The sequence below is a fragment of the Python bivittatus genome, unplaced genomic scaffold (genome assembly GCF_059951505.1).
Source record: "Python bivittatus isolate LINGU-HERP-01145 unplaced genomic scaffold, Pbiv_v1 ctg000470_np1212, whole genome shotgun sequence".
NCBI classification, from domain to species: domain Eukaryota; kingdom Metazoa; phylum Chordata; class Lepidosauria; order Squamata; family Pythonidae; genus Python; species Python bivittatus.
The window spans coordinates 2,788,406-2,814,169 of NW_028277065.1; the positions used below are offsets into that span (position 1 = coordinate 2,788,406).

Below are 25,764 nucleotides of genomic sequence, written 5' to 3' on the forward strand. Positions count from 1 at the left end.
GAGACATCTGAGCCCAAAAGAGCAACTCAACCTTCTTATCTCAGGTCTTTTGCATTTTAACAGCAGCTCAGTTTTAAGAGGTCAGCAATCCATGGAACCGGGGCTTTTTTTTTTTTTTTTTTGGTAATTACTACCTTTATTCTGTTACATATATCTGAGAAATTATGCGCATCTAGTACATTCTAACCTGCTCCTAGAAAGGCAAAGAATGACCCATTACTTCCATAACATAGAAAATTGGGAGTGCATGGAAGCAGATGAATTCCTTAAGGACCCTGTGGTAACCTGCCATCTGGACTGAGTACCTGACAAGTCACTGCTGGAGCATCCCAATGCAGGCAGGCTTTTCGTAAACCAGTTCAGAGTCCAGCTGAAACAATAGGCAAGTTTTATAACTGAAGAAAATCACAGAAGGAATGATCAGTCTCTTTGGCTATACATTAGTGACAGAAGAATTTTAGTATTTCTGTGATATTAACAGGAAGAAATGCAGTTATCTGTAACGCTAGAGCAACAGAAGACCAAGCTTGTTATTCCTTAATTCTTTATAATGCCATGGGTTACAAATTATTGGTATCAGATCACAAAATGTTATTGTTAAAAAGTGACATCCTGTAATCCCAAGGAACTCAAAAACTATGTTTGGATCATACGGGCATTAACTGAATATGTCTTTCCTCCATATGTAAAGTACCTAGGATCCTGGATTAGAATTGTTCCTGGAGAAAACAATTATAGGAAACATGATGTAAAGATATTTCTTGAATTAATAAGAATCAAGATTGCTATTAATTCAAGATTTTATATTTTGAATTCTCCAAAATCCATACATGAATATTGCAAAATATCATTTCAAAATAGCAGAATATATGTGATATCCATAGGAAATGTTTATTTATTTAATTAATAAATGTATATATCACTGAGCATGACTCTGGGCAGCATACAACCAACACTTTACACAATGTCACAGCTGCAAAAAAAAAAAACCTTTAAAATATAAAGAAAAGCAAGACTGTGGGAGAAGAACATCCATCTAAATGCAATATAACCATTGCACAGGCTTCCATGGGATCCCCAAGGCTGCTGGAAAAGCCATGTTTTCAAGGCCTTCCAAAAAGCTAACAGAGATGGAGCTAACCTCACCTCAGGTGTGTGTGTATGTGTGATGTTCAAGAGGACAGGACAGGAGCCACAGCAGAAAATTGAAATTAAAGAGATTCAGAAAACCTCCCAAATTTGAAGAATTGTTTTCTAAGGATTTCCTCTATCTCTTTGTTTCGTAGGCAATAAATGAAGGGATTAACCATAGGGGTAAGAGCTGAATACAGGAAAGAGAAGCCCTTTTTCATATCTTTGAATTTTCCAGTGGTTGGCAAAATGTAGACAAACATTAAGGATCCATAGAAAATGGAGACCACAATAAGATGGGAAGAACAGGTGGAAAATGCCTTTTGTCTCCCATCCACAGAGGGGATTTTCAGAACTGCTCGGATGATAAAAGTGTAAGATGAGAGAGTTATGAAAAATGTAGGTAAAATTGCTAGAGATGATGTTATTAAAGCAGTGGTTTCAATCACCCAAGTGTCATTGCAGGAAAGTCGTATCAAAGGTGTGAAATCACAAAAGAAATGGTCAATTTCATATTGATCGCAGAATGTGAGTTGTGCCAACAAGGATGTCAAAACTGCAATAAGCAGAAATGCTATAAGCCATGACATCAAAACTAGCAAGATACATGTTTTGTCATTCATAAGTGTGACATAATGCAAGGGTCTACATATGGCTAGATAACGATCAGATGACATTGCAGCCAAGAGATAACATTCAGTAGCTCCTGGAGTGAAGAAGAATTGTATTTGTAAAACACAGCCCCAAAAAGAAATTGTCTTGTTGCCTGTAAGACAATTGGCCATCATTTTGGGTAATATAGCTGAGGTATAGCAGATCTCCAGACAGGAGAGATTTGAGAGGAAGAAGTACATGGGAATGCGGAGATGCTTTTCTGCCACAACCAGTGCAATGATGAGAAAGTTCCCAGATAAAGTTACAATATAAATGATTATAAATAACATGAAGAGGAGAGTGTTCAGGTTCTCAGCATTCCCAAATCCGAGGAGGATAAACTCCTTGATGCCTGTTATGTTCTGCCATTCTGAAGGTTTTGCAAACTGCATCTATTAGTAAAACATCAAATGCTGAGGATCTAGAAATGTATGGACTATGTAGGCATACCAATTATCTACCAGTATTGGATAAATTCAAAACTGGTAGTTATGTGTGAAACAATTTTTGCAAATATATTCACTTCAATTTAGCTTTAGCAAAATTTTCATCAAGATCACAGAAAAAAGGGTTGCATCCTCACATTCACATTAACTCCACTGACATCATGAATAACTTATATTTGTGACTAGATTGATTTCTCTTAAGTATTTCCTCCAAATTTGATGAATGGACTATGCTGGTTGCCATACTGCATATGGGACTTTAATTTAAAGGGAATATGTTGAGAGAAGGAGAAGGAGAAGGAGAAGGAGAAGGAGAAGGAGAAGGAGAAGGAGAAGGAGAAGGAGAAGGAGAAGGAGAAGGAGAAGGAGAAAGAACTTGAATCCACATTTCAATTACATGTATTTCATTAATAATATTACAATTTTTTTTTTAAATTCTGACTTTTAGACTTTAAATAAAATGTATGTGTTTCAAGTTGATTTTTGCTAATAGAAAAGATAAAACACTAATAAGGAAATGAAATGAAAAAGACATATAAGCAGAATACCTATGCTTCATTTTCTCCAAGCTGATGTTACAGTTCTATTCTTTCTTCCATTTGATGTAGAGCCATTGACAGACACCTTTGGGGTGTTATTATTCAGGCAACTTTATCCACAGCATTTCTATGGTCACCTAAACTGCTCTCTCTGTCAATCATGGAGATCAGTATAGTTTCAAATGATTTATTTTTCACAACTTTAGGCAGGCTCCTCTCGAGGAATGCATTTTTTTCCCTAAATGATCAATAACTTACTGTTTAATAACCTGTTTCTGAGTTTAGCCCATTATTGACATCAAGTTGATCAGTTTGTAATCACCCTCTCAGCCGTGGGATTGAAGTCCTGGCAAAGTCACTTCTTAAAGGAGTCTACCTTCATAGGTATTTGCAGCAAAATGTTATTGCATCAAAACCTTTGCCCTTACATACTTGCTTTATGTGTGACAACAAGCATGTAAGACACAGGTTGTTTGTCATGATGTTACAATGCACTTTTCATTACTTGTCCTCCTTCTCCCACCTGGGATACTTAGATTTACCTTTTTAATGTTATAATTAAGGATTGAACTCAGCTGAACTCAAATGGAATTGTTTTTGAGTTCAGATTTTAACTTCCTTGACATTGATTTCTGCTCTGTCTACATGTTTTTCATGAGATTTATTTAGGGTTTTTTTGAGGGGGGGGGATTTCCATCTGTCTATTTCATTATCAGTGCCATGATAAATTGATAATTTAAGTTTATGGATATCAAACTAGAGCAAAGAGGACTACATTTCCCATTTTCACAAATTGTTGATTGTTTGGTGTTTTGCTTTATTTTGTTTTTGAGGCTCCTGCATCTGTGACAATGATTACTTAATTATTGGTCTGACTCCAATCTCCCCTTTTAAGAAAATGTTGAGAAGGTGGTAGTTGGCAGTTGCAAAGATCCCAGGATAAAATGGATTATCTGGATCATTTTCAATTTAATTCAATGTATTATGGTCATAGACCACTACAAGCAGAGTGCTCTGTGAATATATATAAATCTATCTTAATAGATAATAAATGAAATAAAATTTAAGACAAAGTTAAAATATGTTTATAACACAACCTAACTAGCATCTATGAGTGAGATTCAGGATGCAGTCTATATTTAAATTATAAAGTAGACACAAAATTATATAAAGTATAATAATGTCTAAAATTACAAGGAAGTTATATCTAAAATTTAAATGAATTACAGTTACATAGAATGCATTTGGCTAGCATAAAATTGGCCTATCAGGGTCCAATGGATCTTCCGTGCTGTTACACAAATCTAGCCACATGCATTGTCATCCAGGAGGTGACTTGTAGTTGGATCTATGAGGTGATGTTGGTTTCTTTGAGTGAGGGAATGGTTTTCTCAGCCTTCAAGGAGGCTGTGGTGCACCCTCTACTCAAGAAGCCATCGCTTGACCCAACAGTCCTAGATAATTATTATCCAGTCTCTAACCTTCTCTTTTCATGGAAAATATTGGAAATGGTGGTTGGGCTTCAGCTCCCAAGGTGCCTGGAGGAAGCAGATTATTTGGACTGGGTTTAATATGGAGACACCATTGGCCCTCTAGCTGATGATCTATGGCAGAACTGGGATGGGGTGGTGGTGCATCCCTCCTTGTGTTCTTTAATCTCTCAGAGGTTTTAATACCATCAGCCATGGAATCCTTTTGGATTGGCTTCAGCAATGGGGGTGGGAGGCTTCTTTCTCTGATTTTATGATGGTTCTCCTCCTTTCTCTGAGGCCTGTTTCAACAGCTGTTGACAGATGGAGAGAGAAAGCCCATGGCCCCTTATTTGTGGAATGCCAAAGAGCTCAACACTCTCTCCCCTTCTGCTTAACATCTGCATGAAACTGCTGCTTGAGGTCATCAACCAGTTATATATATCAGCCCCTGTTTGGCTGAGTAATGTGGCCAAAGTCCTAACCCAGTGACTGGAGGCTGTGCAGGTCTAGATATAGAAAAAACAGTCCTAACAAGACCAATTGGCTATGTTTGCTTGGGTGCTCCAGATCCAGAGGTATTACATTGCTGGCTCTCAGTGGGGCTGCTATTCCACCACTGTGAAATTTGGGGTTGTTTTTGATTTTCAGATCTTGTTGAGGCTAATAGAGTCTTTTACTTATACCAGATGTGCCCTTTCTTGGATTGGGAGAGCCTTCAGACAGACATTCATGCACTAGTCACAATATGATTACTGTAATGTGCTTTATATATGACTGCCATGGTCCAGAATGTGACAGTGTGGACAATGATAAGGATGCCATGTCATGTGTGTGTGATCCTGTTGCATCACAAGCTGCACTAGTTACCACTTGATTTCCACATGCAATTCAAGGTGCTGGTTATCACTTTCAAAGCCTTTCATGGCATATGGCCTGGCTATCTGAGGGACTGCTTATTTTTAGTCATCTCTGGCCATCTGGTATGAACTAGCAGGGTGGGCACATTCCAGGTCTCATCAATTAAGAGAACCAGGAAAGTGCAAATACTCTGTTGGAATTCCTAGCCTCTGGAATGACCTCCCTCCAAAGATTCATGTGGCTCCCACTGTTATATTGTTCAGGAAATTATTGAAGACCTGGTTGTTCTCCCAATCCCTGGGAACAAGGTGACTATGGAGCCCCCTTTATTGTTTGGCTTTCTTTTATTTTGGTCTGATTAGTTTTGGTTTTGGTTTGGTATCTTGCTTTTCCAGTAGGTGGTATTATTTATGTGTTGGTTTTATAGTTGTAAGCTGCCCAGAGTCATTTGGGAATCAGGTGGCCCTTAAATTAAATGAACAAATTGCTTGGGGTGAGGAGAGGTTGAGCCTGTAGGTTTTCTATTTATGGTGTCTTAGGGCTTGACTCTCTCCATCTCCTGTTAAATATCTACCTGAACCCAGGAGAAGATAGCATGTGTGAGTTATCATCAATATGCAGCTGATACTCAGTTATACATCTCCACCCTAGGCTGAACAGAAACTGCAACTGAGATCCTTCCTGGTGCCTAGAGGCTGGATTAATTTGGATGGGGAGAGAAATAGGTTTAGACCCAATCCCAGCAAAATAAAATAAAAGTTCTTATATAATAGAGATTGACAATCCATAACTCATAGGTACCTACATCTACAAGCCTTAATACAACAGAACTCTAGAACCCTAATTTTGCTCTGCTAGTAACAAATCACGAATAATTCATTTTCAGAAGCATGATTCTTTTCTTCTTTTTTAATTTACCACATTTTTTGATGGCAAGGCCTTCACAAATTAGTTTGAAATATGCTAATACAATCAAAATATGTTAAGGTATACATTGGATATATCATAGAATGATTTAAAAAGGGCTGGTTACAATCTGGCATTGGATATGCAACTCAAGATTTGGAACATTAGCTCATATGATTTGGTCTTGTTCTTTTGTGAACCTTTGGTTTAACATGAATAGCTCAATACTATTTTAAAGTATTAAAGTGTTTTAAAAATGTATATACTCTTCTTGGCTGCAGAGCAAGTATTTGGAATGTATAAAGACATCATGATATTTAGTTACAGGGCCTGATTAAAAGGAAAAAAAAGAAAAACTGCCAGAAGAAATTAACACTTAATTTACAGTGATGGATTGCTGACATTTAGATTTCTAGGCATCCCCCTCACCTTTGTTGTTGTTATAATTATTATTGTCTAATTACTATAGTATTGTTAATTTTGAAGGTATATTATAATGGTAATGCTGTTGTATATATCTACATTTTTTCTGTTAATTAGTTTAGTACATTTTAAATATATATTAAAATCATTTTTAAAATACCAAAGGAAAATAAGATTATAAATGGCTCGCAAATAAAATAATTCAAGCAGGAACAAAGGCTTGTTTAAATTAAGATTATGAATGGTAGGAGCACCAACAACAATAGTCACCTGCTTAAAGAATGTAAAAGTTGGTATTTCTTGAATGCAAGGAATTATTCCAAGTTATCAAGCTCCCTTCTTGCGATACAATGTTCTCTAGCTGTAACATTAATTCCATCCAGTAATTAATCCCAGAAGCTTAAACTGTTTGTTTCTTCCCTTCATTCTCCTCATTTTTTTTTACAGAAGTAGTTTAAAAGATCTTGAAGTTATGATCAATTTATCATCACTTAAGAAGGAAATTACAGAGGAGGCAGGGAGGAAAATCACATAGGAGAACAGAATTTATTATATTAAATGCAGGTTTTGTTAATTTGGAATGTTCATTCCAAGTGGCTGTTGTTTTGGTTTGCAAGGTTCATGATACATACCGAATAGGCTTCTTCTGAAGGACATTTTGGATGGGACTAAAATGTTTCTAACTAGAGACACTATTTTTCACTTGAAACATTTTGATTCAAGAGATTACTGCTTGGGCATTTCCTTCTTAAGGTAAACCTTCTCCTGTGATCATTATGTTTTCTGCCATTTTTTTCCCTATGTTAGTCACAACAATTTTGTAATGCACACGGGGGGGGGGGGGAGAGAGAGAGAATCTTAAGGCAGGAGATGGAACCTCTATTAGTATCTCCAAGGGATAGAATGAATGTTGCCCTTGTTCAGAAAACAAAACAAAACAGAAACTAGCAAACATACAGACAACCCATACCATTTTCTGTGTTAAAATTCTAAAATATAGTTTGAAGGTTATTTGCTATTTTCAGGAGATTATGTTCCTGTTCCCTCTCTGAAGCACCCACAAGCTGAGTTCCTACACTGCCTTGAACTGGGATGTGGCTTGTATGGATTTGGCTTACTATACTGTGTGAACCAGGAATGATGGTGACAAACGTAGCACTTTCTGTGAACACAGCCAATTGTGGCTTATTCAACAAATCAATAAACTAATCTTCCACTAATAAATAATATATAGATAAAATAATAATAATTTAAATTGATTTGTAGAAAAGCTGTTGTTTTCAGTCTTAGTAGTGAAACAGTCTCTTGCTAATGCATAATAACATGAATTTCCAGTTATCATAGTATTATAATAATATTTCTACAGATTCAGAAATCATTGATATGATACTCTTCCTCCAGATGCAGATCAGTGGTTTTGACAAAGGGGAAAATGGCACAGACATCACAGAATTCATCTTATTGGGTTTTGGGAAACTTGAAGATTTCTGGATGCTTCTTTTCCTGGTGTTTGTCATGATCTATACTTTGACTATAACTGGAAATGTTTTGATTATCATCCTGATCGTATCTGAGCAGAATCTTCATACTCCTATGTATTATTTCTTAGCAAATTTGTCCTGCTTGGAAGTTTGCTACAGTTCAACCATCCTACCCAAGATGATTGCAGATTTCCTAAAGGATAGCAAATCAATTTCTATCTGGGGTTGTTTCATGCAATTGTTTTGTTTTGGTTGCCTTGTTATTGTTGAATGTTACCTCCTGTCAGTGATGTCTTATGATAGGTTTGTTGCGATCTGCAAACCATTGCATTATTCCATGATTATGAATAATAGAGTCATTTTTGTTTGCATAGCATCATCATGGTTATGTGCAGCATCAATTTTAGTGATAATCATATGTCTAGTAGCACAACTATCATTCTGTGGCCCCAAGGAAATTGATCATTTCTTCTGTGACTTCAGCCCACTGCTCCAACTTTCTTGTACAGACACAAGCCATGTCAGAATTTTAGCTCTCATATTTGGATCCATTGATATTCTGCCCCCATTCATTCTAACCATTGCATCTTATGTTTGTATCATTACTGCTATTATGAGAATTCCATCCACCACTGGAAGACAAAAAGCATTTGCCACATGTTCCTCTCACCTCATTGTGGTCACCATTTTCTATGGAACTCTGATGATTGTCTATATTTTACCAGACACTGGCACACTCAGAGATGTTAAAAAGGTTTTCTCTATCCCCTACACCATCTTAACTCCCATGGTCAATCCTCTTGTTTACACCTTGAGGAATAAAGAAGTGAAGGAATCTTTGAAAAAGGCTCTGAGTAATTTCACTGAGTTCAGTGAAAAGAAAATATGTAACATTGTGGTGATAGCTGAATGCAACTCCAAGCTATAGTTGTTCCATTCAAGTTTTGTTGAAGAAGCTAGGACCTGGATTCACATGAGCAACAAAACTATCATCTGTTTTACTATTACTGTTTTGCCTTTCTCCCACTTCTGCAAATATCCATTGTTATATTGAGCACTTTTGCAATACTGAATGATTGGTAAAACTTCACTATACTATTCATTCTCATTGCTTGACTGCAGAAAAGGGGATAGAAAACACAAACATTATTCTCCAAGATTTTGACTTCCCTCACCACATCCTAGGCCAAAACCTATCCTAAGGTCTGTTTCTGCCTTCACTTATGGTACATAAAGCTGTACCATAACTGAAATATACCTTCACATCAGGGACTGTAATAAAGATTATCTACCTATCTAATTGAAATATATTGCTCCAAAACAATAACCATGTTTATGGAAATCTTTCTTTACCTGAATTCTGCTATCCTATTGTATAATTAATTGTATCAGCAACATTCATTCCCATATTCTTATAAGCCTGTCATTAAATTTGGATGCTACAGTTGTTTTCAGCTATTATGCAGTGGCCAATATAGCAACTGTAAATATTTTTAAATAGCATACCAACAGTGCCTTCTTATGCATGTCTGACAAGATCTAAAATCTAGTGAGCTAAGTGGATTAATTGCCAGTTCTTATATCTCTGAGATAGCAGCCTAGAATAATTTTACAGTAACTATTAGAAGACATTTAGGCCTTCAACTCTTAGTAATTTAACTAAGTATGTCCTAAATTATGAAGCAGACCAATATAATTTATGATCATCTTCTGCAGAAATAAAATATGTTATTGAATATTTCTGTTTATTTATTTATTTAATTCAATTTATACAGCCACCCATTTCACTATGGTGACTTTGGGCAGCTAAGAGCAGTTGAAATACAACCAACAATAAAAATAAAATACATAACTAGCAGCCAAGATAAATCAAATCAAACTATAGTTAACATAGCCATCTCATGGGCTCTAACTGACAATCCAACCCCAAACCTGGCAACACAACCACCTCTTCAGGGCTTTGCATAAAGCAAGCAGGGTGGGGGCCAATTTAATCTTTGGGGGAATAATGTTCTAAAGGGCATAAGCCATGAGAGAAAAGGCTTGTTTCCTGGGTCCAACCAAATGACACTTCTTGATGGAACCCATTACATGTCTCTTCTACTGGTTCTGATGGGACAATCGGTGAGAGGTAGTCCTGTAACTAACTCATGTTAATGCAATAGAGGGCTTTATAAGTAATCACAAGCACCTATATAGAGTTTTATAACCCTAATAGGTTTGAAGTTTCCCTTTAAAATTATGCTCAGTAAATTACCCAGCACACAAATCAACCCCATTCTTCTTTATCTAGCAAGGTTTACTCTGAATTTTTTTAAAAAATGTTGCTTATTTGTTAATTCATCTATCAATTGCAATAGTAGTTTACTGCAGGGCCCATATGAAGGCAGATTAGGAGCTTAATTTTTCATAATTGTCTTCAGTATTGTTCTCTATATTTCTCAGCTGCTTTGTGATTTTCTTAAATAAAATGTGATACATATACACTTATTTTTATATCACAATAAAAATAAGTCCCTATTTCCTAGTATTATCATTTTATCTCTAATAAAACCACATGTCTCTTCTCTGGGTTGCTCATAGAGTGTTAGCCCAGACAGTTAGAATTTACCACTGTATTTTTGTACTACCAGGAAATCCTGACATTTTCCTGTTTATCCCAGGAGGAGTGGAAAGCCAAACGGTTGATGACAGCTTCATCAAGACTAATGGTGCTATATTGAGAAGGCAGACTGGGTTTGCTTGGTTGGTTCTAGATTGGGAACAAGACCAGAAGTACCAACAGTAAGGGAAAAAAAGAGTTGGGAGTATAAGATAAAAAATAAAGGATTAAACCTCACTAAAGCAATTTAAATCAGATTAACAAAGTACAGATTGATAATATAGATTATTTTGGACTATCTTCAAACCAGTTTAAGGTCCACTTCTGTCTTGCAGAACAAGCAGCTCCCTTGCAGGACTGTTCTTTCATCAGGTCCTCCAATATGCAATAAGGATATTGTTGTAAACTGTAATGTGGATTTGTTGTATATTTGTCTTTAGGTCAAGCATTCAAATGAGAATAATCTTGAAAAATAACATTTCAGGGATTTTGTATGCCATCCTTTCAGTTTTGCCCTGACTTCCATCTGCATTATTCATTTTGGAGTTTATATTAGCAGGAATTTGTGACAACAACAAGATTTATATGTTATGTAAGCATGTGTGTATGTCATATGGGTTGAAGGTGCTAAAACCATTGTGTATAAGTGGTTCATTTGTTGGACTTTGACTAAAAAAAGATCAAGGCTCAGATCCCAATTCAGTCCTGAAGCTTATTGGGTGACTTAGAACCAGTCATTGGCTCCGTGAGTGGCTTCACAGAATAATACCCACAAGAGAACTTCAATGCTCCCATTGTGCTAGACTCTGCACGTCCAGACTAGGACTGCAGAACCACCTCTGTGTTCACAGATAAACTCCACAACAGCGTGTCTTCTTTGAACCCGAAGGACTACTGTATTATATATCATTGACAGATAGCCGAAGTGGCTGACATTGGGAAACCCTACCAGTGGCTGGAAAGGGCTGGACTAAAAGACAGTGCTGAAGCACTGATCATAGCAGCACAAGAACAGGCACTGAGCACTTGATCCATAGAAGCAGGGGTCTACCACACTAGACAAGACTCAAGGTGTAGATTGTGCAAAGAGGCCTCAGAGGCAGTCCAACACATAGTGTCAGGAGGTAAGATGCAGGCAGGAACAGCATACACTAATGGCACAATCAAGTACCTGGCATTGTGTACAGGAACATCTGCACAGGGTATGAGCTAGACCCTCCCAAGTCCAGATGGGAGATTCCACAGAAGGTTATGGAGAATAACAGGGCTAAGATCTTGTGGGACTCCAGATCCAGATGGACAGGCAGGTACTGACCAATCAGCCAGACATTGTGGTAGCACACAGGGGCCAGAAGACAATGGTAGTGATAGATGTATCAGTGCCAAGTGACAGCAACATCAGGAAGGAGTATGAGAAGCTGGAGAAGTGTCAGACCCTGAAGGAGGAATTAGTGAGGATGTGAAAAGTAAAGACCAAAGCAGTAAGCAGACTTCTAAGCCCCAGTAGCATGCAAACAAATAAGGAGTAGCTGATATGATTCTTTTAAAGATCACTTGTAGCTCTTAGCATGGTCCTGGTAGACTTGCCTTATAGAAATGTTGATATTTTAAGAGTTTATTTTCATCATTTGCTAAGTACAGTATTTCATTTCATCATGCTGTGGTAAGATGAGGAAAGCATAGGATTGGCAAATCATTTAATTATACAAATGTCCAAGTAGTACAAAGGTCAACAAAAATGTGAATTCTTTAAAGCAATAATATAAATAAAAACATTATTATACTTAAAACTGTATTTTTTTTCTCGCAAGAGTTACAACGGTTACTTTTGTTGCTCCAGAAATACATTGTTCTTGTTGTTGCATGCTTCCAATTAGTATATTCCGCAGTTAAAAATGTGAGAATCAGAGTTTAAACTACAAAATGGCATTCTGTTCTGCTGACAGAACCTGCTGGCGAGCCCTTTGCTATGAAGCCTCTACCAGCTTTGAAGACAGGTGCCACCAAAACTGATAGAAAACCATGAGTGGTGTCACAGAATAACACCCACAGTTACTATAACACTGGACTTCCAGTGCCCCCATCATGCTAGACTCTGCGCTTCCAGACTGGAATGGCAGAGCCACCTTGCTGTCCAGAGGTGAACTGCATGCCTTCTTCAAACCCAAAAGAGTACCATATCATTGTGAATGAACTGATAAAACAGCATACCTAATGAGATTCCCACAGATCAAGCCACAAACTTCCAACCTCTTTTGTTGAAGCATTTGGATATAGATTTGGGGATGTCTGGGGTTAGTACTACTTTGTATTACCTGCAGACAGGTAAATTAAAGGAAAGATTTAATCAGTCTCTGAAAAACTCTTAAAAATCTACACAAGATACAGTACCTCCAAACATTGGAATCTATGGCTGTTCTGATTCACACCAATAAAGCAATACAGGTAGTATTAAATAGTTTTGGGCCAGTGCTATGGGAGAAGGCTCTAGAAGAAAAACAACCAAGTCCTCTTTTCTGTTGGTGCCATCTGTGTTTTGATGTGCTGACAAAACCTTGATTATTATCATAGGGTCATGGGAAAGTAACTACTTTCAAGTCTTTCACTATGTTTGGTTCTGCTATCACTTTCAATCACTCCAAAAAGTGATTATCAAAATATCCCCTTTTCATTCATTCATTCATTCATTCATTCATTCATTCATTCATTCATTCATTCATTTAAATTTATTGGCTGCCCAACTCCAGTGGACTCTTAAAAATGATTTTTAAAAGATCATGGATGGGCCAGGAGGGAGATGGGTAGCTCACCCTAGATCAAGCATCCCCAAACTTTTCAGCCCATCAACACCTTCATGAGGTTTTGGATTGTCTATCAACCCCTAAACATTTAGTATATGAAAATAAGTTAATAAACACTACTTTAACTTATAGTACTACATATAATAATAACAACAATAAAGACAATAATGGTTTCTCCCATCAGCCCTTGGGGGTCAATATTGACCACTTTGGGGAACCCTGCCTTATTTTAAACTCCCCCTAGTTAATGCATATTTAATCTGTCTGTATTTCTTAATTAACGTTTCCTTTGAGGTTAGACTTTTGCGTAAGTCTAATGGGATTTCTTACTGTTTTTGTACATTTTATCCTCTGCAATAACTGGTGCCATTGGATATAGAACCTGTAAATTAAACTTGTCTGTCAGATAATTGACCATAAAACAGGTGATGTATAAAGGACTGTTCTATTTCAGGAACTGTATTTAACTGTAGCATAATCCTACGTATGTCTATTTCAAAGTGGTTTCTATAGAGATGAATAAGTTACATTCCATGTGAAACACTGAAATGTTGCAATATATACTATTTGATGTGTATCATCAGACTACAACATTTCAGTTTTTGTTTTCCCAAATACAAAATTGTGGAACAGAACCAAAAAGCAAGGTAAGACAATCAATCAATCAATTAATCAATTAAAAATATTGTTAGGTTTATTAAATTGAAAGAAATGTATAAGTTAAGATCTGTTGGGTAAAACTATAGTATATGGAAAAGGTTTAAGTGAAAATCAATGTGAGTTCAAATTGATATGGAAATCTGATGAATACTGCTTTAGAGATTTAGTATGTGATATAATTGATAAGGTATAAAATAATTTTGAAAATTAGAGGTTAAATCCTCCACTGTCTAGAGGGGACAATTTTATGATGGGATGGAAGCAAAGAACTGGACAGATGCAGGATCTAGGTTTTCCACTCCTGGGGTACCTAAAAATAAGGACCCTCACCCTTCCCATCTTGGAGTTCAAAGAAACAAATAAACTATATGACATAAAGACTTGTGTGTGTGGGGGGGGGGAAGAAATGTATTTTTAGCAATGAAGTTGACCTAGTTATTGGAATCCTGTCACTACTTGAGACTATAAATTTGCTGCAGTTACCATATACAGAATCAATCTACCATGAGTTTTTTTCTAATTCTTTGTCCATACGTCCCAATATAAAATAATAATAATAATAATAATAATAATAATAATAATAATAATAATAATAATAATAATATAATTCTGGTTTCTTTGCAATATTAATCTTTAAAATCCTTTGCATCATTATGTGAATCTGTATCCAAGATAATGATTAATGATTAGGTCAGTGAAAGATGAAGCTATAATATTTCTAGGCATATTTATTTCATACTAATACCATATTGTATGTCTAAATATGTTTTATCCACAGATGCAACTCCTTAACAGCACTGACACAGAAAAGCCAACAAACATTACCAAATTCATCCTTACAGGATTCAGGAATCTCCAAGAGCTGCAAATTCTTCTGTTCTTCCTCTTTCTGTTAATCTATATGATAACTTTAGCTGGGAATATTCTGATAGTTATGCTTGTTATAAAAGAGAAACATCTTCATACACCCATGTATTTCTTCCTTGGAAATTTTTCCTGTATAGAGACATGCTATAGTTCTACCATTCTTCCCAAAGCTTTGATCAGTCTTCAAACTGGGGACAGATCCATCTCATTCCAGCTGTGTTTTGTTCAACACTATTTCTTTGCATCACTAGGAGCAGTTGAATGCTATCTCTTATCTGTAATGTCATATGATCGGTATTTAGCTATCTGCCACCCTTTACATTATACAATCCAAATGAGTGGTAGATTCTGTGTGCAGTTAGTCGGAGGCTCTTTTCTTAGTGGATTTTTGGCTATTTCCATAACAATCACCTTAGTGTCCAACTTAGCTTTTTGTGGGCCAAATGAAATTAATCATTTCTTTTGTGATGTCTTCCCACTCATAGAATTGTCTTGCAGTGACACTCATCTCCTGAAGATTCTGATTTACCTTATTTCCTTTTTATTCACCATACCTCCATTTTTGTTGACCCTAATATCATATGGTTGCATTATCACTGCCATCCTGAAAATTTCTTCCAGCAGTGGTAGACAAAAAGCCTTTTCTACATGTTCCTCTCACCTTATTGTAGTTACCATTTTTTATGGCACCATAACAATTGTCTATATCTTACCCAATACATTGAGAAACCTTAATAAAGTGTTTTCTGTCTTCTATGCTGTTCTGACACCCATGATAAATCCACTTGTCTACAGCCTGAGAAACAATGAAGTAAAGAGGGCACTGAGAAAACATATATGTCAGTTATTTGTGAATTTAATCATAATCAACAAAACTAGCTATGTTTAAGTCTTTTAAGGTTTTCTCTCCTCAATATGATAATTAACCTTTTTCATAGTTTATCTGTCTTTGGTTATTGATAAGAAGTTTTCAAGCTATCTATATTATGAAATGTTGGCCAATTTATCCTTCCATATCACTAGTGGGAATGTAGAACTAGAGCCACACTATTTTAGACACTGGTTATCATTTATTATTATTGAACATTTTCCTTTTCTTTTGCCTCAGTTCATAACACCACACTATAAGTAGAGTTAGGGAGGGGGAATGGTCAAATTTGATTTTATCCATCTCTTCATGACATCCTGTTTTTGAATCAGTTTGCAATTCTGAAGAAAAAATCCATATTGATATGCATGTTCATGTCACTTTCTCCTAAAATAGTCACTTTTATGTTTTAAATGTGTCTGTGTGTTTATGTGCATAAATGTACACTAACAGAGAGAGAGAAAGGGAGGGGATATATTTTGACAACACATTTCCTTTATATACCTTTTGTACCTTTCTATTCTTTGGAAAATGGAACCTCACATTTCAGAAAGAAAGATGTGCATCCCTTTATTCGGAAATACTAAATAGATGTTCACATTAAATGCAAATAGAATATATTTTCTTTTGTTGTGAAGAACAAGTTATTTTTGAAAAAATTCCACACGTTTAGAGTTTCTTTTCATCTGACATAAAAACATTCTTATTAACAAAATAAAGAGACAAAATAGGAAAGGGTCAAGATCAGCCTTTATATGAAGATTGTTGTCTTCAACAGAAAGCAGATTCTGGCTGTGCTCTGGAAATATATATTCTGTATGTACATTCCCAATAAACTTGATTTTTCAGAACCCTGAAAATGTATTAAGTGGTTGTAAATTATTTCTTAGAAGGCATACATGTTTTACCCTCTGCAGTTCTTAATGGGAGATTTACCAAAGTCTTCATATGTATGAGAACCTGTCCATGTCTCAGTACTATTGAGACTACCACACATGTGCTTTTACATTACTCCTATTACCAATATAGCTGAGAAAATTTCCTTCTTCCTTTATTAGCATGTGTTATAGATCATAATGAATGCTTTCTTCTTGATTTTCTCCTCTCAGATAAGGAACTGTTTATTACACACAATGTTGCTAGATTTTACCTAGCAACAATTAAAATGTGCAAATAATTAAGGGTACTGTGCATGGGTAAACTTATTGAGAATTCCTTTTTTATGTTTATTTTTCTTAATTGTTATCTGTTTTACATTCTTTTTATGACCTTCAGAGCTCCCCGCCTTAATATTCACTATTAAGAATTTTTATAGATATATTTTAGCATTTTAATTTTATAATATTGTGTTAGCAACCCTAGTTTTTAGTTATCTTTCACCTCTTATAAGATCCAGTGGTATTATTGAAATTGTTTTTTCTAGTTTGAGTTTTATACTGACCAAACTATGGTTTGGTTTATACCAAACCAAACCATACTATGACCAACATAAAGATTTGATTAAGTGATTACCTATGGTATTTCTTAAATATATCTCTGTATATTATTTTCGATGATCACATAATGGCCAGGTAGTCAAATTTGATCAGAAAATTAGGATATATTGTACTATTTCCATTTCAATCTTTATTTATATCTGAAATGCTCAGTTTCTGAAACAATTCATTTGTTGATTGTATGAAGTAATTTAATTGTAATTGAGAAAGACAATTGCCTGGGAAATGTGAAACTTATTTAGTAATGAATTATTTGGATATGTTTTCTGTAACATTCACCTATGCTGTTTAAATTTATCCAGATCTCATGTGAATTTGTAACCAACAAAATGAAAATACTTGAATTTGGGAATAGAATGTTATTGATTCTTGTAAAAGAGAACAACCTGATCTTTCTTAAAATTTGAATTACCATATGCCAAGAAATGTTTATTCATAACATATCCCCAAGGTGTATATATGTACACATGCCTGTATGTATGTATAATAGGACCATCAAGAAATGTATATGTATCCTATTTGTTATAGGTTACATCTGGGTATCATTTTAAAAAGTCATTGCAGGTCACTTAATTTATTTCTTTGGCCTTTAGACTTATTGATAATTTATGCAGCCCCTGAATGACTGTACGGCTTGGTCATTTCATTTAGGATGTAATTGGGGAAAGAAAAAAAAAATCAACCTAAGTATTGCAGTTCTGAATCAGAATTCAGATCTCCCACACCTACATTGTTGTTAAATAACAAGAATATTTGATAAACTGGAATAAGCAGAAAGGCTTAAGAATAAGGTTAGTCATAGTGCATTTCATTTGTTCACCTGTGGAAATCACAGGTTCAATCCTCAGGAACGTCTTATGGTATCCTCAACTAAAATGTTGTTTTTGTTTCAAAAAATACCTATTTTAACAACTGATGTACCATTTAAGCAATGGCAGAAAGATATAGCTAGGTTCATATGGCAAGAGAAAAAAAAAAAAACAAAACCAAGAGTAATTTAAAATTCTTCAAGATGCAAAGGAACAAGGGGGCCCAGAACTGCCTGATTTGAAATTGAGATTTGGATGGCATGGTTTTTTATGGTACAATAAAGTTAAGGTTAATGTAGAATTTAAAAACCATTGTTAGAAGTGCCATATTGAGAGTATGGAATAAATACAAACCCAGGTTGTGCCTGAAAACGCCTTTGTGGATCTCAGCACAAGAAGCATTTTATAAAAAAGAAACAGCAGACAAAGAGAAATGGTTGGCATATCATGGGTTGTTAGAACAAGAACATGGGGACTATAAGATGAAGGCAAAAGAGCAATTGAGTGCAGAAGAACTTAGTTTTCAATGGTTTTCATATGTACAGTTGAGAGAAAGTTTTAAAGTAGATAAAAGGACATTTGGAATTGAACAATGTAAGATAGAACTTGAAGCTGAATTGTGTGCAAATGATGAATATGTAATTGCTAAAATGTATAAGCTTTTACTGAGGTTTGAAATGGAAAAAGAACAAGCTAAAGAGTATATGATAAAATAAACTATGGTTATAATATGCAGATGGATCAATGGGAAAATATGTGGTTGGAAGGGCTGAAATTCACATTATAATTTAAAAGACCTTTCTTTCTTTCTTTCTTTCTTTCTTTCTTTCTTTCTTTCTTTCTTTCTTTCTTTCTTTCTTTCTTTCTTTCTTTCTTTCTTTCCAAAATGATGAAAAAAACTTCCTAGAATGTTTAAAGGTACTTCAAATCTATGTTGGAAATGTGGAAAACATGAAAGGTCATTTTATCGTGCTTGGTGGACTTGCAAAAAAGCTAGAAATTTTGTGTTCAGATACAAACAGTAATACAAAGAATTTTAAAGACTAATATTCAGCTGAAACCAGAGCTTTTCTTGCTGGGACTAATGGGCAGACAACTAGAAAGGGGTCAAGAATGATTGTTTTTGTATATGGTAATCACAGTGAGATTATTATATGCACAAAAATGGGAAGACACTGAAATACCTATAAGGGAGGAATGGTTGGTGAAGATGACAGAATTTGCAGAGATAGAAAAATTGACTTATTTGATTAGAGAAAATATCATAACTACATTTGTTAGTAACTGGAAACCCTTTATGGATGTTTTCTGAAAACAGCAACACCAACAACAATAACAACATGAGCTTGTGTTTTATGGGTTTGATTATTAGAAAGGGTAGAATATGGAAAGAATGGAACTGTAACATAATCTTAGAGAGAGAGGACAGAATACAAATGCATTTATAACTGCTGTAAAGAAGATTGGAAGCCCCCCCTTTTTTTCCTTGTTTGTTTTCTTTCATTTGTTTATTACTTATTCACCAATTTTCTCTTACTTTACTTTCTTCTGTCTTTAAATATGTATTGTTTTTACTTTGTAAAAAAAATAGAAGGAGGAGGAGGAGGAGGAGGAGGAGGACTTCTTATGGTATCCAAGAAGGACTCTGCTTGGGAACCCAAAAGAAATATTAGCAGTCATTATTAGTGCTACCAGGCAAATAACATAGTTATTTATTTCATTTATTTCATTTATTTATTTATTTACTTATTTTTGACACCTCACTCCCCAACAGTCATCCCTGTTCTGAGAGGTCACATTTACTACTGACTGTTTCAAATAAAAAATGAAACAAATGGAGGGTCCTTCCATTTCAAGGGTATAACTGATTTTTTGTCATATGTATGTATGTGTGTGTGTGTATGTATATGGGTGTGTGTGTGTATGTGTGTGTGTGTGTATATATGTGTGTGTGTGTGTGACAAAATAGACACACACACACATATGTGTGTGTACACATACATGTACACACACATACACACACACACACTGTTTACAAGACGTGATCCATGTAGCAGCTACTTTGTTTCACTGGGTAATGGGCTTCTGCATATATGCGATGACACTGAAGCAAATGTTTATAACTGATGCAGATTATTCCTGCCTCAGCTATTATTGGGGTTCAGCCACATGCTTCCATGGGGTTCTTTTTCATTTCAAAGTGGATTGTCACACAATTGTCAAATGAAAACTCTCAGTGAGGTGGAGCTCATCCAACTTGAACAAGATTGCATGGTAGCAATTTTGAAAGGCCCAAGTTGTGAGTTTGTCTTATGCATTCAGAAACAAAAACAAAAAACAAACAAATCAACAAACATAAAAACAGAGAAGTACCAATGTCATATTCTGCTTGTAATGTTCTTGGATCCAACTGAATGCTACAAAAAACAGAAAGCTGAACTAGATGGACCTTGGTCTCATCCCACCATTTTTTCCTTCTCAATAATTACCACCATATTTTATATAAAGTAAACTGCAAGGACAATTTTGAGAACTTTATTTTGGAAAAACTCTTCTATGACTTTGTGGCTGCTTTAAATTATGGTCTCTTCATCATTTCAAATTCAGCACCTTTGGCATCTATATTATCACTGAGTCATAATTCCCCATGCCTTAGATAGGATTTATGTTCTGATTCAAAATAATAAAAATTGTGTATTATTCTTATTATACCAAGTATCCACTAGGCTCATCCACAGCATATTCTTCTGTCAAAAGATGGAAAGGAAAGGAAAGGAAAGGAAAGGAAAGGAAAGGAAAGGAAAGGAAAGGAAAGGAAAGGAAAGGAAAGGAAAGGAAAGGAAAGGAAAGGAAAGGAAAGGAAAGGAAAGGAAAGGACTTTGCTGCACTCATTAGGAGATAACAATTTTTCCCATCAACAGTAAATTCCCATTTGGATTTTATAATTCCCCTTTCTACAAGCATATTGAATTCCCAAGGAAGCACTGTTGTTGAAAACTGTATTAAAACAGAAGTCTTCTCTTTAACATACATAATAACTCAATATTAATATAAAAATACAGAGTTGATAGTTACTTTAAATGCAGCTTAGTTTCTAGTCACTTATATCCACTATGTTCTGTTTAAAATGTAATAAAGTTTTGCTTATTTACAGGAAATCAAAAATTTAATTGGATTTATTAATTCATTTGCAACAACTGGCTATTAAATATCTCTTGTAAGGAAGGAAAAGGCATAATAAGTAAAATGTAAATAAGCTTATTAAGTAAAAATGTGATTTTCTCAGCCTACTTTCCTAGTGTAAAAATATGTTGAAGTTACCAGAGGAGAAACAAAAACCCCTTACAACATAAACAAAATATGAGTTCTGTTTATTAACTTGGTATTCTTGAGGATGGCTTTATTTATTTATTTATTTATTTATTTATTTATTTATTTATTTATTTCCTGTTTCCAGAGATTTTCAGAGTTTTGCCTTCTGAAACAACTTTTTTTTTAAAGCTATGCAAATATTTTCCCTTTAATTCTGATGCTTTGATAACAACTAACATAATATTTGTTTCAGAATGAAAGTATGTTTTCCAATAAGGAGTAATGGGAATAAGCAGAGACTGTGTATATATTGTTTGTAATGACTAAAAGTTTCCTACTGTGTTGTTTTTCACAGATGCAGGTTGTTGAAACTCTAGAACTAAAAAATCAAACAATCATCAAGGAATTCATTCTGCTGGGATTTAAGCATCTTCAGAACATAAGAATTATTTTGCTACTGGTGTTCCTTATAATCTATGTCATGACCATCGCTGGAAATATCCTGATTGTTATACTGGTTGTGGCTGATCGACACCTTCATACACCTATGTATTTCTTCCTGGGGAATTTATCCTGCTTAGAGTCCTTCTATACTTCAGCTATTTTACCCAGAATCCTGTCTAGTTTCTTGAATGGAGATAGATCAATATCAGTCAACGGCTGCTTTGTGCAACATTATTTTTTTGCATACCTGGCAGCTGTGGAATGCTATCTTCTTTCTGCAATGTCCTATGATCGATATGTGGCTATATGTAAACCACTTCATTACGCATCTCTAATGAATAGTAAGTTGTGCCTCCAGATGGCAGCTGGATCTTGGGTAATTGGGTTTATTGCCAGTACTATAACAATTATATTAATGTCACGATTAGTCTTCTGTGGTCCAAATGAAATTGACCATTTCTTCTGTGACACCTATCCAATTATCCAGTTGTCTTGCAGCGATACGGTTCTTTTAAGAGTCCTAATTTTAAGTTTTGTATCTCTGTTCACCTTACCCCCCTTTACACTTACATTATTGTCATACACATATATACTATCTGCAATTGTTAAAATCCCATCTACTATTGGAAAGCAAAAGGCCTTTTCCACCTGCTCTTCTCATCTCATGGTGGTAACTATTTATTATGGCTCCATCACAGCTGCATATACCTTACCAGATTCTGCTTCTCTGAGAGACTGGAACAAATTTGTTTCTGCCTTTTACACAGTTGTAACACCTCTGATCAACCCTCTCATATACAGCCTAAGAAACAAAGATGTAAAGGATTCTCTTCAGAGGTCTGTAGTTGTCACATGGATTAGAAATCAGGTAAGTGGTCATAACAATAAGCTTCTGCAAACAAACGTCAGCAGGCAATTGGAAAGTGTCTCAAAAAAAGAAATAAATCTTTCTTGATCATTATTAAAAGCAAATGTTGGTTTATTGAACTCCATAGAATCAGAATAATAGCAATACCAACAACAATAATGTTGATACTACTACTAAAATTTTTGTTTTCCAAAATTAAGGAAAAAAAATGTAGAAAGTGCATATGAGCCCTCTTATTCATAAATATTCGGGCCAGGATAAGCAGATATTAAGCCCGCAATGTCTACTATGCATGCATGTTCTCACTGTCAGGTTCAGCTGGCACCGCACGCCTAGGAACTTGCCCAGCCGCGCTTTAGTCAATTTCACCGCTCGAGCGCTAGCGCAGAAAGAGGAAATGCGAAACCGCAAGCTAATGAACGGCCCCCTGGCGCCACTTCACTAATCTGGAGCGGATGCATTGTGTTAACGCCAGAGGGCCACGGGCGCTATGGACAAAGGAGAGAGCCGCGGAACTGAGGAAGAGATCAGCGCGCGAGGGGGAGCTCCCGGCTGTGCGCGCGACAGAAGCACCAAGGAAGGCAACGACCACGCCACAGGCAACAACAATCAAAGAAACAAGAGAACTGGCCTGAACGTGCCATTCCAGTAGAAGGGGGGGATTACAGGGGGCAATCTGCAATCTAATTTGTAATATGTAACCTAGCAAAGGGGCCCGCGGGGGGATTGAGACAACTATAAAGGAGTAATGTAAATGTACCAAGCCAGTCCTGGCTTTGCTTGTGACTGCTACGTTACCCATGAGTAAACCTCTTTTGTGAACCACACGTGTCACGGGAGTTTCTCTGTCGAACGGGGCAAACCTTACACTCACCACAAAAACTGACCAACCAGAACCTGATACAAAAGCATACATGAAGAATTAAATAACGTTGAACCTAAGAATTTGGCTTTTGCATACCACAATCTTAAATTCACATACAAAAGTCCATTTCTGGTTGTCCCAAATTTTCATTATTGCTGCTATTTAAAAATAAATAAAAAGGGGGAGGGTGGGTGGGTTGGGAAAATTTGTCAATCTCTTATAAATCATACAGATATCTACTAGTAAATTTGGTATTATTTTCTGCCCATCTCTACCTTAGAACACATTCAAATTATATTAGTTATGTAATAATTAGAGTTCCTGATCAACTCTGTTGTTTCAAATCTCTGTTAAATCATAAAACTAATGCTTAACTTCTCAGAAATTATACAGTCTCAAAACTAGTAGAGAAATTGTTCTGGATGTGTCATTTTTATTGTCACACTTCATGCCAGGACTCAACTGAAACTAGGTTTTTTAGACACTTATGCCTTTTAAACAGAAGTGGTGTACATAGGAAAATGTTTTCAAATGTGACATAGCTAGATTGTTTCTTTATTGCAGAAAATGATTAAGCCACATGCACAGAATTAAATCTGTGCTCAGGGGTTTAAATTCTAGGTTTTTCCTGAGTTAATGGGTTGTTGGCTGTTCTCTTGATAGCCTTGGAAGTGCCTCATCTCTGCTGAGATCCTGGTTCTCTGTAGCCTGGACCCATTAATTCCTGCCTTGCCAGCTTTATTTCTTACATGGATATGACTTCTTCTGTAGCATTGCTCAATTTCATTTTTTTGTTGTTGTTGCATTTCAAAAGAAAATTTAAAAAAGGAAAAAAAAAAGTCTACTCAAAATAAAAATTGCTGCTATTCAAACATGAGCCTGGACATGCATGTTAAATACGTTTGGTGTGTGTTCTTTGCTCAGAATATTTATTTTGATATGCATTTCAAAATAAGCATTAGTTTATGATTTTAAGTAACTATTTAAACTGCAGTGAGTTATGTTGCAACTTTAAGAGAAATAAAAGCAGCACCTATAGCACAGGCAAGGTGGTCAGATTGATGGAAGCATCTCCATTCAAGTCCTGTTCCATCCCCATCTACCATGTTTCTTGAGTGCTTCCATCTCTTATAGCTCTTGGGCACTGACTGAAGAATTCCATTCTTTCTGTCCTTTGGACCTGTGTCCCAGAAGCCCAGACTGTCATGTAAAAACTCACTCTATTTTTATATTTACAAAAAGCCTTTGACGTGAGACAAATTGCAAATCCAGATTTGTTTCAGATCACCCATTTCCTTCTTTTCCATTTCTTGAACACACACAATTATATGGACTTCAAAGCAAATGTCCATCCTAAATTTCTCTTTCAGAGATAGATCTAGCAGTGCAACTTCTGTCAGAGGCAATGTGGTGGTATGTTTGATATGTGAAGTAAGTGCTGATTCTAATGTTTTACCATCTCCCAATACATCACTGTAGATTTGGAAAGAAAATGAAAACTTTAAGTAACCAAAACTTCAGCTAGGCTTCTTGTAATCAACCTAACAGATTTAGGTTGCTCTAAATTTAAACAACCTTATCTTAGAACTTCATATTTGAGGACTACATTGTCCAACTGTATACAAAAGTTCCAATGTTTCTGATTTAAAGTATGCGAGTAGCTGGAAGACTCAGTTGGTAGACATTCTGCATTTTGTTTTGTACATAGAACATTCTGCAGTTTAAATTCTGATTCTCACATTTTTCACTGTGGAATATAATGACTGGAAGCATGCAACAACAAGAACGATGTATTTCTGGAGCAACAAATGTAATAGTTGTAATTCTAGGGAGGACAAAAATACAGTTTTAAGTATATGTTATTATTTATAGAATTGTTTTTAAAGAATTCACATTTTTGTTGACCTTTATACTACTTAGACATTTGCATAATTAAATGATTTGCCAAACCTATGCTTTCCATCTTGCCACAGCATGATGAATTGAAATACTTTGCAAATGATGAAAATGAACTCTGAAAATATGAATATGTCTATAAAGCAAGTCTACCAGAGCCATGCTAAGAGCTACAAGTGATCTTTAAAAGAATCATATGAGCTATTCCTTATTTCTTTGCATGTCACTGGTGCTTAGAGGCCTGCTTATTGCATTTTTCTCAGAGCACCAACACCAGTACAGAACTCCACATCAAACGTGGGGGGGGGGGGAAAGTCTACCAGCCTTCAGCCCACAGTTCCTAAATCTTAGTGGAATTTTGGGCTT

At 35.6% G+C, this 25,764-nt stretch overlaps 4 protein-coding genes across 4 annotated transcripts; 3 read left to right on the forward strand and 1 right to left on the reverse strand.

Annotated features, from left to right (window-relative positions):
- Positions 1–1,211: 1,211 nt before the first annotated feature.
- On the reverse strand, positions 1,212–2,177 carry LOC107326710 (olfactory receptor 6C74-like). The gene has a single exon (XM_088143083.1). It carries the CDS (start codon positions 2,175–2,177, stop codon positions 1,212–1,214), a length of 966 nt encoding a protein of 321 aa, XP_087999209.1.
- Positions 2,178–7,830: 5,653 nt separating this feature from the next.
- On the forward strand, positions 7,831–8,838 carry LOC103051951 (olfactory receptor 11A1-like). The gene has a single exon (XM_007445161.2). It carries the CDS (start codon positions 7,831–7,833, stop codon positions 8,836–8,838), a length of 1,008 nt encoding a protein of 335 aa, XP_007445223.2.
- Positions 8,839–14,874: 6,036 nt separating this feature from the next.
- On the forward strand, positions 14,875–15,729 carry LOC103056445 (olfactory receptor 5AP2-like). The gene has a single exon (XM_007443386.2). It carries the CDS (start codon positions 14,875–14,877, stop codon positions 15,727–15,729), a length of 855 nt encoding a protein of 284 aa, XP_007443448.2.
- Positions 15,730–21,695: 5,966 nt separating this feature from the next.
- Positions 21,696–22,864, forward strand: LOC103056675 (olfactory receptor 6B1-like). The gene is made up of 2 exons (XM_007443387.4): positions 21,696–22,606; positions 22,765–22,864. The coding sequence occupies exons 1-2, from the start codon at positions 21,807–21,809 to the stop codon at positions 22,862–22,864; spliced, it is 900 nt and encodes a 299-aa protein (XP_007443449.4). The 5' UTR covers positions 21,696–21,806.
- The last annotated feature ends 2,900 nt before the right edge of the window (positions 22,865–25,764 follow it).